The sequence below is a fragment of the Ictidomys tridecemlineatus genome, chromosome 1 (assembly GCF_052094955.1).
Source record: "Ictidomys tridecemlineatus isolate mIctTri1 chromosome 1, mIctTri1.hap1, whole genome shotgun sequence".
NCBI classification, from domain to species: Eukaryota; Metazoa; Chordata; class Mammalia; order Rodentia; family Sciuridae; genus Ictidomys; species Ictidomys tridecemlineatus.
Window position 1 is genome coordinate 165,575,074 of NC_135477.1, and position 16,118 is coordinate 165,591,191.

A 16,118-nucleotide genomic window follows, 5' to 3' on the forward strand; every position below is an offset into this window, starting at 1 on the left:
CGTAGCCAGCCCCACTCCAACCTGGGCAGCTGAGAGGAGGGAGGGCAAGGGTGGTTTTCCAGCCATGGCTGCTGGACAGGCAAAATCAACAGACGGAACCACAGCCTCCTTTTTGCAGGATGAAGAAGCCATCTCTGGTAAGTGGAGCTGTCAGATATTAGGATAATCCCTCCAGTAATATATTGAGCTGATCATCCATTTGTCAGGAATAGAGCCAGAGTGGTTGACTTCTAAATTCTTTCCCATTTTCACATCTTTTCAGAGACAAAAGAATATTCACAGTGAAGAGAGAAATGAGAACAAAGAAAGCTGCTGAGCTCAACTGAATTTTATTTATTTATTTTTTTTGCAGAGAGCTGATGTGGCTGTGGCCCCCTTAACGATCACCTTGGTTCGGGAAGAGGTTATTGACTTCTCCAAGCCATTTATGAGTCTGGGCATCTCCATCATGATTAAAAAGCCACAGAAGTCCAAGCCAGGAGTCTTCTCTTTCCTCGACCCCTTGGCGTACGAGATTTGGATGTGCATCGTCTTTGCCTACATCGGAGTGAGTGTGGTCCTCTTCCTGGTCAGTCGCTTCAGCCCCTATGAATGGCACAGTGAAGAGTTTGAGGAGGGACGAGACCAGACGACCAGCGACCAGGCGAATGAGTTTGGGATATTCAACAGCTTATGGTTTTCGCTGGGAGCTTTCATGCAGCAAGGATGTGACATTTCTCCCAGGTCAGTTCCCTTTTCTCCTTCGTGCTACACAATGCTGCGTTTTTCTTGGGGAAAAAAATTACTGGAAATTTAAGAGATGGGAATTATTTCCAGATTTCATTGTTTTCAGTTTTTCTACTCCTCTTTATGGTCCATTGTCCTTTGCATGCTGTGGATTATCTATATGCATCTATGGTTGGGCCAGCATTTTGTACTATCTGATTAATATGCTCTATATCAAGATTGATAGGCATGGGGTGGGGAGGTGGCACCCATCTGTAATCTCAGCAGCTCAGGAGGCTGAGACAGGAGAGTCGCGAGTTCAAAATCAGCCTCAGCAAAAGTGAGGTGCTAAGCAGTTCAGTGAGATGCTGTCTCTAAATAAAATACAAAATAGGGCTAGGGATGTGGCTCAGGGGGCAAGCACCCCTGAATCCCAATCCTCAGTACTAAAAAAAAAAAAAGTTTGATGGCAGAATCATGACTGATGTTTCTCTGAAAGGCACATAGAAAGAACGGAGTTGGCGGGGGGGAGGGAACAGTGCTATATAACTAACATTTATTGAATACTTACTATACAACAAGCAAGGTTTGAGTCTTGTACATGCATCATCTCAATGGAACCTCACTCAGGCAGAAATGGGGCTCACAGTATACCTACCCTCATGTTGAATGTCTTTCCCAAGGTTACACAGCCAGTGGAAGGGTGAGTGGAGACTCACACCACTGTCCTTACTCCTGCATGGGGGCAGGGTCGTGGGTTATGAGTAGGTCGTAGCACTGGCTATAGTCCACAGACTTTCTGTGTGGCCCTGGGCAAGTCACCTTACCCTGGTGTACCTGTATCTTAAAATGGTTTTCTTCTTCTTGGTTCTGAGAAAGACCTCAGAAAAACTCCAATTCCAGGGATGATATTTATTTGTTCCTAGTGGTTGAAACATGGGCTTTCTCAGAGATGGCTCAGATACCACATTGAAAGTACCAGGGTCATCAAGTCAGTAGGAATTGAACCCTTTATGTGGAACCAGAGTGGCTCCATTTTTGTCTGCTGTATATATTGCATTTGTAGATATGATTTATTTTGCAGGAAAAAAAAGAAAAAAAGGGGGGAAGCATTTGAAAACTACCAACCTAGACCAATTTCCACTTTTACTGGCTTCCTATCTATGCGTGATGTACTTTCCTTACATTTCGAAATGTTCAAGCCATACATCCCCTCTAATTTACTGATAAAAAGTACTGACTAGATTTGCTTTTCCAGTTGCTTCGTGTCTGTGATCTTTCTCCAGTAGACATTCCCTTGTAAAACACCAAATTTCAAAAGCAGGTGCGGAGACATGGCTTAAGATTTGGCCTTCAGAGATAAATCCAGGTCACAAGTACCTTAATACCAGGCTTCATGGAACGCCTGGGAGGCATCTCTACCCGCATTGCCATCTTGCATTTTGAGTGTCAATGAAGACTGATGTTTCCAAGTGGCAGTGGAGTAAAATCTTCCTGAGAAGCTTTTCCCAGAACTTATTCTTCCTGCTTCACAATTTGGAAAGTCTCATCGTTCACCATTATAATCTTGTTTTTCTTTAAATAAGAAGACAGTTGGGGGGTGGGGGACGTGGGGGAGGAGGTGTGAGACTGGATGCGTGGCCAATACTGGAAAACACATGGCAAAGAGTAGCAAGAACCAAGCAGGGGAAGGGCTCACTTAAAAATAAATCGGGCCAGTGGATAAACAGTGGGAAGAAATTATTCCTATCATCTACTCAGTGTAATGTCGGCCCACCAAAACACGTCTGTGTCCAGAGCTTGTCCTTCTCTGTCAATTCTTTCTCAGTGGGCATCTACCTCTTAGCAGCATCCTTGAGGTTCTATCTTACGCTGGGTTTTCAAACTCCCCGTGATTACTCCAGGGGCCTCAGGCCCATGATTCACAAACTGAATCTTCTAGCACACATGTTTTGTTTAATCTGTGCAGAGTTTGGCAATGGTTGTCCAGAACTCATGGTAGCATCCTCTGGAGCAGATCCATGTGGTCACCCGTTCCCCCAACCCCACCCAGCCTCTCTTGCTTCCCGTGTTGCTCAGCTGGCCCCACAGAGTATTTGACTTCATGACCCTGATTGCAAGAGAATTTTCAAACTGTGCTCCCTGGACTTTTGAGGGTTCTGCTGGGGTATCTCAGAAAGCCACACTGGCGTGGAGACAAGACTGACCAGCCAAATATCCAGCCGCCCTCCTCCCCAGCTCTACCAAAACAACCCCACTCTATGCTTCTCCTTTCCCATTGGTAAAATGCAAGGAATGGTTTCTACCTGGGGTATTGCTGTGATGTTTAAAAGACATGGACATACATAGAACCTGTACCAATGCCTCACCTTCACATAGGAAGCCTGTAAAATGCATGCTATTTTTTAAAATTTATTTGTATATTGTACTTTGACTTAACTTCACTAGAAGGAAGGGTGCCACTGATTGGAAAGTCCCTGAAGAAGGCCAGGGACAAAGAAAAAATAGCCAATGGTTCATCCAGGGACCAAGAATATCTTGATTCTTGGGGCTCCTCCCCAAAGGAATTTGAAGGAAGAATTTGGCATTTGGGGTGAAAGGGTCTGATAGATATGACTGACAGTGATGTACCATAGTAATTAGTTTTATCCACTTTGGATAGACTTTTCCCTACTAAGCCCACCTTGCCAATCCCAGAGCTTAACAGCCTGTAAGAGTCAGACTGTGAGTCACAATGTTTCCTGGAAATATTCATTAAAAAGAGAAGGTTTATTTCATCTTATTTTGGGCCAGACAAAAAGACAAAGATGCAGGACGGGTCAGAGGCCAAGCAGAAAATCATCGACACAAGCAGACATTCTTTTGTTGTCTACTTATTTCTCAGTGTTCTTCTAATATGCACAACACTATGTGAAACCCTCTGGCTGCTATGGGAGAAGGTATTTTGTAAGGTACTTGCATATGTCAAACATTCCTCCAAATGAGCCTCAGTTCACTGCTCACAACTGCTTACTTAGAGAATGTATCACAAATCCTCAATAATTTAGGATTTGTAAAACCAAATTTTATCAGAATTTCATGTATCTGCACTTACAACACAAATTCCTTTGTCTCCTTCTACTCTTTTTAAAGTTATTATTAATGTCTAGTAACCAAAAAAAAAAAGAAAACAATAACAAAATGTGGCTGAATGTAGTTGTCTACAAGTAACAAACCTGATCACAGTAATATGAACAAACTAGGAGTTATCTTTTCCATATCTCCACACAGGGAGATTTTGATAAAGGAATATACTAAAGGTGAAATGAAAATCAACATAATCAAAATTTATCTTTGGCTTCCCAAGTCTCCTTTAAGTCCCTTTCCTCCCTATTTGGGGCCCATACCATTCACTTATTCAACAGATATTGATAACTGCCTATGGCACACAGAGCATGGTTTTAGGTGCTGAGAATATGAACTTCAGTTGATGATGGAGCTGGATGCAGGGTAGGAATTTTTGCCTTTGCCTTTGCTGGTACAGTGGTAAAAGGCATTAAACTAGTAATTGTGAACATATGAATTGTGATGTGCTACAAATAAAGTGAACTGGCCATGGATGATAAAGGAAGTTAATTAAAGGAGACTTACTTATAGTGTTCCAGGAAGATTTCTCTGAGGCCCTGATGGGTAAAAAGGAGCTAGGTTTATATAGAGCTGAGAGACAAAATCGCCACGTGCAGAGACCCTTAAGAGTTTAGTGCTCTCAAGGACTGGAGGACCAACTTGTGTATCTGGTTTGTAGTGAGTGAAGACAGCAGGGGTTTGAGATCATATTGGAGAAGTAGACCAAGGCAAGATCATGCAGGGCCATGGTATAAATGTGGGGTTTTACTCTAAATGAAATGGAAAGCCATTGGGGTGTTTTAAACAAGAGAAGGGTTGATTTGCATGCTAAACTACCACTCTGGGAAGCTATAAAGAAAATGAGTTAAAGCAGAGAAGAGTCGAGAGGAGAAACAGAGGGGCTGAACAAGAGGCTCTCACAGCCATCCAGGAGAAATTACAGCGATGGAAATGACGATGATGGTCATGGACATGGATTTATGGTCTACTTGGAAACTGTAATTGACAGGACTTGCTGATGGAGTGGGTCTGTGAGGATGTAGACAGGGAGGACTCAAGGGTGAATCTGAGAGGGAGGGAGCATTTGGAAAACATGGACGCAGAGACTTTTAGCTCTGAGTAGGATCTGAGGATGCTCTGGTTTATCCATCTCATTACAGGTAAGGAAATTGAGACCTAAGAAGGTGTTTTTCCCTAATATCACCCAGGCAACACCCATGGCTCACGGATACTCAGACCAATCCTTCCCTACCACGAAGTCTCAACCCAAGGCACCATTACCTACAAGTGAACTAAGAGCAACTGTCTGAAACAGTCATTTCCCCATCCACCTCCATGGAGTTGCTACTTTCCTAGGTTAAGAAGAAGAGGGGTAGGAGGGTCCTTGGAGAATAGAGAAAAATGGGAAATTAAAATTTCAGGTTTCAGAAAGCGCCCTTTTTATCCTGTTCATACTCTGCATCAGCACAGATAATAATTATCTCTACCTGGTAAAGATAATTACTCTCAGTGAGAAGAAGTCTCAGGCGGGGGAGTGATGGCATTTTGGAGATCTCCCAGAACCCTAGATAACACGGGTACACACACACACACACACACACACACACACACACAGAGACACACACACACCCTTCAGCTAATTTACTTGTCGGGACTGACTCACCATGGGAACAGGGTAGGCAAGGAGGAAAACCCAAGCAGATAGCCAATGAAAGCTTGACCTTTGTATGCACATAAATTCCATGGCAACCAATATGCCTCCAGCATTGAGACATGATGAGAAAACCTCCCCCTGTACCTCCTGCTCTCCCTCCTACACTCGCAGAGAGGGGCATGGAGACCCATTTCTCTTGCTCATCTTGAGTGTCTTGCTCATCCTGAGGTCACCAGAGTGTTGTGGGGGAGAGAAGAAAGCTAAGAGTTGATGAAAGCAGCCTGAATTTTAAAACTGTTCTCATTTTGAAAACACAAGTCTGGTTTAGGCCACAGGTTCATTGCTGTCAGGGACAGTGTCACAGGATGGTGTGGACCACAGTAGGCAAGAAATGTGGGATGGATGATAAACACTCTGGGTCTTGGGACTAGGTGTGGGGTTTCTGCTGGGATCCCCTACAGCAGAATCACTTAGGGTGTCTGTCCCAGTGCTGGTTCTCAGACCTGCGGAACAGGAAGCTCTGCAGTTGGTGAGACGGTTGTGAATGTTTCGTGAACCTCCCCACCCAGAGCAGATGGGCATAAAAGTTTGGTAGTCACTGAGCCAGCATGTTGTCTAGGTAAGATCACTTAAAAAGTACAGAAAGCGAGGTCAATGGGGCAGCAAGAAAGGGTGTCAATTAACAGCCATCAGCGCTGATCCCAGGGCCTCCCTGCTCCCTGCCCTGTGATAACTGCTAATGAGCAAGGCCTTGGGAACAGAGTGGTCAATTGTGACCACGGAAGGCAGAGGACTTGCTGGTGACCCTGCCTTTCTCCTGCAGCCCAGGCTAACCGAAGGGGGTCACAGGGGGATTCACAAGAGTAAATTCCCCTTCAATGCCTCTCCCAAGGCAGAGGGATTAGCCCAGGTGAGGTGACTTTGCAATCCTGGCAGGTGTGGTATGTACGTGGACCATCTGTGGGTGGCCCCCATGACAAGAGTTGGTGGAGGGGACTCAGCTTATTTCCACCCATGTTTTCAATTTTAATTCTCTGCTGCCTTATGGTGAGTCCCAGAGTCAGGTTCTGCTACTGAGCAGCTTCACAGACCTTTTGAGAAAGAAGAACACTAAGTTTTGGAAGCTCCAAAAGTGGCATTGGAGTTATTGAAATGAGCTCAATAGCATGGTTTCCAGTGCTGTGGGGACCATTGAACAAAGCAAACGTGCCTGTCCTCCTGCTCATTCCAGTGGGACAAGTAATAAGCAAAACCAAAATGGAACCAACACTCACATCCCAGGTTGGGGGGATTCTGGTTTACAGGAAGCGGGGGGGCAGTCAGCCATGATCACACAGACGATTAGTGTAGGTTCAATAACACCAGGTTGGAGCTAGTCTGGGGCCACGGTGAACTGAGTACACATGTGTCAGCTAAAGAAGGTGACTTCTGTCACTTGTGGACCTTCATTGCCATGGGGACTCTGTGCAGATCAAACAAGAGCATGCCCAGATACAGCTTCTCAACCATCAGTCTGAGACTCCAGGAAGAAAGGTGATTTTTTTTTTTTTGGTTTCCTGTATAAAATCTGATGCTTTTCTTTTCTTTTCTTTCACACACTTTGGAAAGTCTAAACCATGAATGGAGGCTGTGCTAGGAGAAACATGGATCCCCACATCTCTGTGTCTGGAGCCTACCCATGGCTAGCTACATCTGCCTGGGTTCCACATTTTCCCAATTTCTTTTTAATTCCACATTTTCCCTATTTCTTTTTAAACCCTCACTGGAAATACAGTATCTAAGATCAAGAGACCCAGTTGTTTGGGAAGAATTGTGAGTTCTATGAAGGGAAAAATGAGAGTTTTAGTAATTGAGTGGATGGGGAAGGCATGCCCGGACCCCTACAGGGAGGCTGACAGTTTGGCATATTTAGCTACCACCATCCAACTGTGCTGTCAAGTCATTTTTGATGCATCATTTGTATATACTTTTATCCTAGCTGTGTTCAAGGGATATAATAGGAAAATTAAGCCCAAGGTACCCTGCAGAAAATGAATAGTGCCAAGGGCACTACACAGAAGCTACAATCCTAGGTGACTATGTACAGCTGGTTGCTTGAGAAGACAAGGCTTTAACATGATGAGGACAGTACCTGCTGGAAGCCGAGTGGAGTTCCACCCAAGAGGAGATGCAGCACCAGCTGTCAGTCACACGGGCTGGGGGAGGTTAGAAAGAAGCTCGAACTCAGCCTCCTGCTCATCATGGGGTGAGCATCTTGCTCCTGGATCTCAGTTTTTCCTTTTCCAAATGGGAGCAAGATGATATCTACTATGTCCCCAGCTTCCCATCTAAGGCTTGTCTCCCCATGAGTCTCAGCTTAGCCATGGCTCTAGCCAAGCCAAGTCGTGCTTTATTTGCCCAGCTTAGTTTTACTGTTATTCTCTTATCCCCTTTACTTGAGGTGACCTCTTCCCCACTCAACTCCTTCCCTCTTTGCAAATGCTGTCTCTCCCCTTGCTCCCACCCAACCTAATTACCCCTCTGAATCTCCACTTTACAGTAACAGCCATAAACTTGAACTCTAGAATAGGGCCGTCTGGGGATTGAACCCTAACTCTACCTTGCTAGCTGGTAAGCTGGAGAAAATAACTCTGCACCTCAGTATCCTCTTTTGGAAAATGGAGATAATACTGATTCTTATCTCAACTGGGGTATTTTTGGGACTAAATGACAAATACATGAAATGTATTCCTTTGCACAGGACTCATGCACAAAGGCTGCTGATATTGTTGCTGTCACCTTTGTCATCTGCACCTGAATGAGGGCATCCTGTAATCTTGAACCCCGCAGGATAATTACCCAAGTCTACTCCTTATTGAGGTGCAGATTGGCACACTTCCCACAATTCATTCAAACCCTGGCAGGAGGCACTGTGCTAAATACTCACAGTGTATGGTGGAATGAACGCATGCCTTTTCACAGTAGCCTTATAAGGATTAGGTCATATTTTCTATGCAATGAAGGGAATTTAATTTCTAGCCATTACCACCCACCTACATGCTACAGGGCAACTCAACTCCTGGTTTCTGAATAGATTTGGAGAAGAGAGGAGAATCATAGAGAAGGACATTGAAAAAACAAAGTTGCTAGTTTTCCCACTATTCGGGAAAGTTCAAATCTTCCTTTTCCTGGGAAAAGAGTGTCAATTGTTTTATTTATTGTGCCTAGAGTGCGCCAGGCATTCTAGTTGGTGCTAGAATTTGTCACTTCTCATCATCATGCCAACTTCTACCTGGTATGTCAGCATCATTATGTACATGAGAAACCTGGGGCTCAGAGAGGTTAATTTGCTTGCCCATGAGCACCCAGCAAAGCTGAGATGATAACATGTGTGTGTCTGATTCTAACACCCATAATTTATTCTGGATATACTGCTGTCTTCTCAGACTAGAAATCTGAAGGTAACTTAGGGTATCCTGGGGATTGTTAGAATTTGTGGGAAAACAAATTTTTTCTTCTACAGAGTTCCCTAACTCTGATTGCTTTTCTTTAAAAAGGGGGTCTTTTGCTTTTATTATTATTATTATTCTATTGTTATTATTTTTTATAGTTGCTCTGTCTTCTGAGGGAGAAAGGTGAGTATGTTCCACCCCCAACAAGAGTGAGGACAGAGAGGCAACTGGGGAGAGGGGATAGGGAGACAGAGGGAGAAGCAAAGATAAAGCCACTTTGGAGAGGCCAAAGTGGAGGCCAAAAGCTGGAGAGGAGATGTTTTTAGTTGTGGTACTTGACAGATGAATGAAGGATGAAAACAACAAGGGAAAAAAAGATCATAAATGGCCTCAAAAGTATGGGGTTACAAAAGATGTCGAATCGAGACAGTTTTCCTATGGAGATGGTAGTGTTACATACCTTGAGAAAGCTCAGTGTCCATCAGTAGAAATCCAGGCACAGAAATAGAGTTCACCCACCGAGCAGGACCCCGCTGTGGAGGTGGGTGAACTGGGACGGCTGGGCTGCTTTGTGAGGATCTTTCAGGTTGCAGTGCCAGAAGGTAGTGGGTTGTGGTCCAGCTGGACCTAAGTTATAGGCTCTTTCCATTGCTCCTCTCTGGAACACAGAATCTCAGGGCCAAGCTCTGTGGCTCTCTGCATTGGTGCTAGAGTTTTTCTAAGAAAGGGAACGTTAGTGTGGGCTGAGGTGAAAAGGAACTTTTGGGAAGCATGGACAGCGCCTTGATAGATCACAAGATGTTCTTACAATGACAACAACAAATAGCAGAGAGAAGCAGGACAGAAACCCCCAGTGGGGTATGACCATAAGCAAAGGCACTGAGGCAGACACAGATTTCACCATGAAACCTGTCCATCAGCATCATTCCTTGGCACTCGCTGGTTGCAGAGTTTACCAAGTGCATGACACAATCAATAGCACAACGTTGGGAGTCCATCACCAGCTCTGAGAAGGTTAGAGTATCACTAATGAAGTATACAGAGTCCACAATGAGCAATATTGAGCCAGGTCTTCAACTGCCACCAGGAAGAGCTCCAGGAAGTGACTTCCAGCTCTCCATGGAGCCTCACTTTTGATAGGGCGATGGCTTAGTCCATTGTGAACAGAGCCTCAGCAGGTCCATTTTGATTTTTGACATTCAGAGGATGCTGGCGCATAGTTGAGAAGCCACCAGCCACTGCTGCTGCCAGGTTATTTATCTCCTGAGCAGCAGGTGGAAGGGGTCATCAGGCAGGAAGATGCCATTGCTTCTGGCTGGACAGCCACCTGGTATTCATCTTCTCTTTTCATGTCTCACTGTAGGAGTAGGGAAAAAAGAATGGAGAGGGACTTTGTTCTGTTTTGTTTTGTTTGTGCTTACTATATGAATGCCCACGAATACAAGAGAGAATTAATCCAATGTCTCTGTGTGTTATTTATTTATTTAAATACATTTATGTTTTAACGAATACAGAAGAACATTAAGATTATACATATTTGTGGGGTGCCATGTACTGTCTCGATACATGTATGGTTTACATCATATAATGTTTAAATCAGTTTAAACAAATCCCTCTCTTAAAACCTTTATCATTAGAAAATGTTCAAAATCATTCCAGCTTTTTGAAATCCACAGGACATTATTGCTTGCTATAGTCTCCCTACTATGCAAAACATACCAGAACTTCTTACTCTTGTCTAACATACTCTCTACTCTTCCCAGTCTCTGGAAATCACTATTCTATTCTCAACCTCTATGAGGTCAGCTTTTTTAAATTTCATGTATGAGTAAGATCATATAGTACTTGTTTTTCTGTGCCTGGATTATTTCACTTAACATGATGATCTCCATTACTAGCCATATTGGTGCAAAGGATAGGATTTCATTCTTTTAATGACTGAATAGCATTTCATTTTGAGTCACATACCTAGGTTGTTTCCATATCTTGGCGGTTGTGGATACTGCTATAGAGAAGCATGGGAATTCAATGTCTTAACTGAACATCACTTGAGATCTTGAAATTGCATTAGGAACAATGATAAGCATTATGGCAAATTTGAAGAAGCATGAAGCACAAATTCAGACCTCAGAGTTTGCAAGGCAGTGAAATAACCAAGATATGCAAAAGGAAAAGTAGATAATAAGCAGAATGTTATTTGGATAATTTCTAAAAGCAAGATTTATTGTCAGTAGGTAGACAGAAAGGCCACTGATTTGGACTCATATACAAAGGAGAAACTTGGGATTGTCCCAAGAGATAAAGTGAGACTAATAGAAAGAACTCCCAGATGAGGCTGGGTGGTTGGGTAAGCAAAGAAGGGGCAATGACTGTGTTTTGAGAACATGCATTCCTTAATTCAGACCTGCCTGGATTTGGATCCCAATTCCGACATTTACTAAGCTTTAAACCTTGAACCAGGCTGGGCCCAGTGGCACCTGTCTGTAATCCCAGCAGAGACTGAGACAGGAGGATCACAAGTTCAAAGCCAACCTCAGCAATGTAAGGAGGCCCTAAGCAACTCAGCAAGACCCTGTCTCAAGATAAAAAAAATAAAAAATAAAAAGGGCTGGAATGTGGCTTGGTGGTTAAATTCCCCTGGGTTCAATCCTCTGGTTACCCCACCTTCCCAATTAAAACTTTAATCAGTAACTTAAATGCTGAGCCTCAGTTTCCTCAACTTTAAAAAGAGGTCATTCATACCAATATCACAAGATTCTTATAAGACTAGTATATAAGCAAATGCTGAAGTGTGTTGCAAAGTATTTAGCTTAGACCAGTGATTCAAATTTCCTAATTCTCTTTCCCTTCCTTTGTGTTAATCACTTTACTTATTTTCCACTGTCCCTGGCCTCTCACCAATCACTTAAGCGAGGCTAGAAGCTTTGAGACTCACTGACCTGCATCTCCTTATCCGGCTGGGCTCCTGGCCCACCTCTGACCAGAGGGAAGTTCAGAGGCTGCTCCCAGGAGGTGGAAGGCTGCCAGGTGCAGCGTCCTGATTGGCAGCATCGCTCATTTCATTCCAGGGTTATTTCTCAGCTTGGTTCCTGGACAGGGACTAAGTCCAAGTTCCTTCCTGCTTCTCTGGAATGACTCATCTCCCAGGCAGTGACCCTTCCCTGCCAAACTACACTGTCCACCAGTTCCCTCCCACTCTCCTGGGCACCTGATAATGTTCATCAACATTATAATGGTTTTGTGTGTATCCCATAGGGACAGTTACTGGCTTTGAGGAATTGTAAATATGCAGAGCTTTTTCAACAGAGTGGAGAGCCTGGTGTCTGGGACTTAGACCCGGGTTTCATTCTGCCTCTTACACTAACTTGCTATGTGACCTTGGCAACTAGCTTTGCATCTCAGATTTGTGTTAGTTGCCAGGGTCACATAGCAAGTTAGTGTAAGAGGCAGAATAAAACCTGGGTCTAAGTATGAACTCTGCAGAAAAGAGGCACAGTGGGAATTTTTTCTCTGCTTATGTCTGGGGCCTCTGGTGGAAAACACAAAGGGTGGTGGGTGAGCAGACAACTAGGGGATGGAATCATCTGAAGGCACTCTGTTAAGTGTGTAGCAGCCGAGGCTGTTGGCCTGAACGCCTACATATGCCCTCTCCATGCTCCTGTGTGTGCTTGCTCCAAGAACCAGTGTCCCAAAGAGAAGCAGGAGGAAGCTGTATCTCCTTCAAAATAGTGTGGCTCCTGCCATAGTCACAGCCCAATTAGATTAAAAGGGAAAGAACATAAATTCTGCCTTTCTGGAGGACAGGTGTCAACCGCACATTGTAAGGAGAATATATGGAAGGGTTATTGTGGCCATCTTTGAAAAATACAATCTTTCACACCTTATATAACAAATGATGATAAGGGGTCTGCGGTTTGGGCTCAGCGGTAGAGCGCTCGCCCAGCGTGTGCAAGGCCCTGGGTTCCATCCTCAGCACCACAAAATAAATAAATAAATAAATAAAATAAAGATATTATGTCCAACTATAAATGAAAAATAAATTTTGAAAAAAAAATGATGAGAGGCTGGAGTTGTAGCTGAATGGTTAGAGCCCTAGCCTTGTACACATGAGGCACGGCATTCAATTCTCAGCACCACATATAAATAAGCAAATAAAATAAAGGACCATCAACTAAAAAAAAAAAATTTACATGATGATAAGGCCATTTGGAATCATTGTAAAGACTCAATGTGATAAGGTATTTAAAAGACTTAGCAAAGTTTCTGCCATATAATAAGTGCTCATAAAAGGCATGTATTATTTCTCTTTACAAGTAGAGATGCATATGACATTTATAATTAAGGCTTATTCATATTTGTGCAGTTGTTATTTGTTATTTTATGTTCATAAAAGATGTTTGTAAATATTTGTCTAGCTGATATATCTACAGATCACATTCTTCATAAACCTACAGAATAGAGTATTAATAATTTTTTTTAATTATTGTTTTGTTTGTATCGGGTATTGAACCTAGGAATGTTCTACCACTGAGCTATACCTCCAGCCCTTTTTTTATTTCTTATTTTGAGACAGGGTCTTTCTAAGTTGCTGAGGTTGGCCTGGAACTTGCCATTTTTCTGCCTCAGCCTCTCCAGTTGCTGGAATTACAGGTATACACCACTGTACCCAGCTAAAATAGAGTCTTAAAAGTCATGTAATTGCTTGTATAACCTCCTCATTTTATGTTTTGGAAAAATCAAATTTGAGAGCATTCCCATAGCCTGTTAAGTTAGCATTGACCATTTTATAATCCAGACGTGGATAAAGCATTTTGGTTGAAAATAACTCAAGTGACCCTTAACAAACAATGAGAACTTTTCAAAAGACTAATCTTTAGATTTGAACACTTTTCAAGTTACTTAGGGCTTTCAACGTCATTGTAATCCCTTGGGACAAGTGAAAAGGGACAGGAGAATCACAAAAGATTGATGTGTTCTCATTTGGCCTCAGAAAACCCTGAGGCAAGCCTGAACACTGCACAAGCCAGGTCACAGCCATTGCTTTTGTGAGACCTTATATACTGAGCCCCCTTCCCACAGTCAAGGGTCTCCACTTTGTGATATTGTTTGCTCAGTGAAGTTAGCAGAGAACAATCAAAGCTTAGCAAAACCGAAGTGCTGTTTACTGCTCAGGGTAAGTAGAGCCAAGAGGACCAGAGGGAAGGGGCTTGGCTTGTACTCTCTGGTCAAGGCTGTGGAGGGAGCCTGGCTGGACAAGGACAGCAGCCAGAGGACAACTGCAGCTGCATGAGCTAGGGGAACTCATTTCACTTCTCAGGCCTGAGATTTCACAGTCTGAATGATCTGACGTTCTATATGGAAAAGTATTGACTGAGCCTCGTGAGCATGAAGAGCATGCAGGAGTAAGAAAGGCCAGCTGTTGGCTTCCTTGACGTTGAAGAGATAAGATTGACATAACAAGGAACAGTAAATTTACAAACCTCAGGTGTATCCTGGGCTCCAAGTGCTATGGACGGGTGATCCTAAAGGGAGAGATGGACACCGATAAAGAAGGTCAATCCTCATCTCTTCATCTGGCAGGAGAAACACGAGATGTATACATGAATAAATCAGAAGCAAAACCATCCACCTTCTCTAAAAAGCCAGCGACTCCCGCATTTCACCATGTATGTTGAAACAAATCAAACTCCAGGAGGAGCAAGAAAATCTGTATTTTCCTATTGTAGATTCTACCAAACCATTTTTATAGTTTATTATGTTGCTTGATTTTTTACTTCAACCTCTTTTTATTTGGCAGAAATTTTCCTCTCTTAAATTTGGGATAGTAAATTGAGCTAAAGAAGATTTTAGTAGGAGAGAGGCTTCCCTTTGTTATCACCTTTTGACACATAATTTATTTTATTTTATTTATTGGTACTGGGGAATGAACCCAGGGGCACTTTACCAATGAGCCACATCTCCAGTTCTTTTTATTTTATTTTATTTTATTTGTTTGTTTGTTTGTTTTTGAGACAGGAGCTAAAATAGCTGCTGAGGCTGGTCTCGAACTTGCTGTCCTCCTGCTTCAGACTCCCAAGTTTCTGAGATTACAGATATGTGTCACCATGCCCAGCTGATTTTATTTTTATAAATTTTATGGAGGTATAACAAACAAAGGAATAAGTGACCAAGTCATAAATTTACATATCAATTAATTTTCATTCAGTGAAAACATCTGAGTAATCATCACTCAAATTAGTAAATGAAATACTACTGTGATCACAGACACTTCCCCTTGTCCTCTTCCTCACACTTTCCCCATGACAAAGTAACCACTATCCTGACTTTAGTTTTACTGTTTTGGGATCCTCTAAATGAAATGGTAGAGTATGTATTGTTTCATGCCTGTTTTTTTCACAATATTTTATTATGAGATTTATTCATGTAATTACCTAGTCATACTTCATTTATCCTCATTGTTGAATTGTATTCCTAAGTCTATTTTTGAAGATGAACCTTTGGTCTATTTCCAGTGTGAGGGTTATCATGAGTAGGGATGCTATAAAGACTCTTGCAAAGTTCTTTTGGTGAGCACACATTCTTTATTGTTGGATATCTAACTAGGAATTGTGTGTATTTCCTAATATATTTTCAATTAAACTATTTTCGTGATCAGCAGTACAAAGTCAGAGCACTCGTCAGCATTGTATATAAGTTCCAGTTGCTCCACATTTCACTTTAGCAAGTAGGTAGTGTTATAATATCACATTATAATTTTAATCTGCACTTCCCTGGTAATTAGCCACTTGGATTGCTAGTGTCTTTTATAAAGTAACTGTAAGTCTCTTGTCCATTTTTCTATTAGGTTATCTGTTTTTCTCTTATTGTTTTCTCTTATATATCCTTGACACTAGAAATTTTTCCATTGTTTGGTTCATCAGTATCGTTTCCCATTCTGTGGTTTCCATTTCCATTATCATAACAGTGTCTTATGACAAAGAGAAACAAACAGTTTTAATGTAGTTCAGTTTAGCCAAAGTTTTTCATTATGGAAAAGACACTGTGTGTCTTATATAAGAGGTCTTTGCCTACTTTAAAGTCATGAAGATATTCTTTTATCTATCCTATAGGTATGAGTGAGACAGAGTAAAGATTTAATTTTTTTCCACATGTAGATATCCTATTGACCTTGAATGATTTACTTCAAGGTCACCTTCCCCCCACCCCAATGTCTTTGTGTACTC

The 16,118-nt window shown here is 42.5% G+C and overlaps 1 protein-coding gene across 4 annotated transcripts in view; it reads left to right on the top strand.

Annotated features, from left to right (window-relative positions):
• Positions 1–16,118, top strand: part of Gria1 (glutamate ionotropic receptor AMPA type subunit 1) — a 297,496-nt gene that overhangs the window by 210,618 nt on the left and 70,760 nt on the right. For all 4 annotated transcript variants that reach the window (XR_013439535.1, XM_021726494.3, XM_021726493.3 and 1 more), the window contains one exon: positions 353–723. Coding sequence is in view for 3 of the 4 variants with exons in the window: in XM_021726494.3 (XP_021582169.1) it covers positions 353–723 (371 nt within the window). In the remaining variant the exon portion in view is untranslated. The remainder of the gene's footprint in view (positions 1–352; positions 724–16,118) is intronic.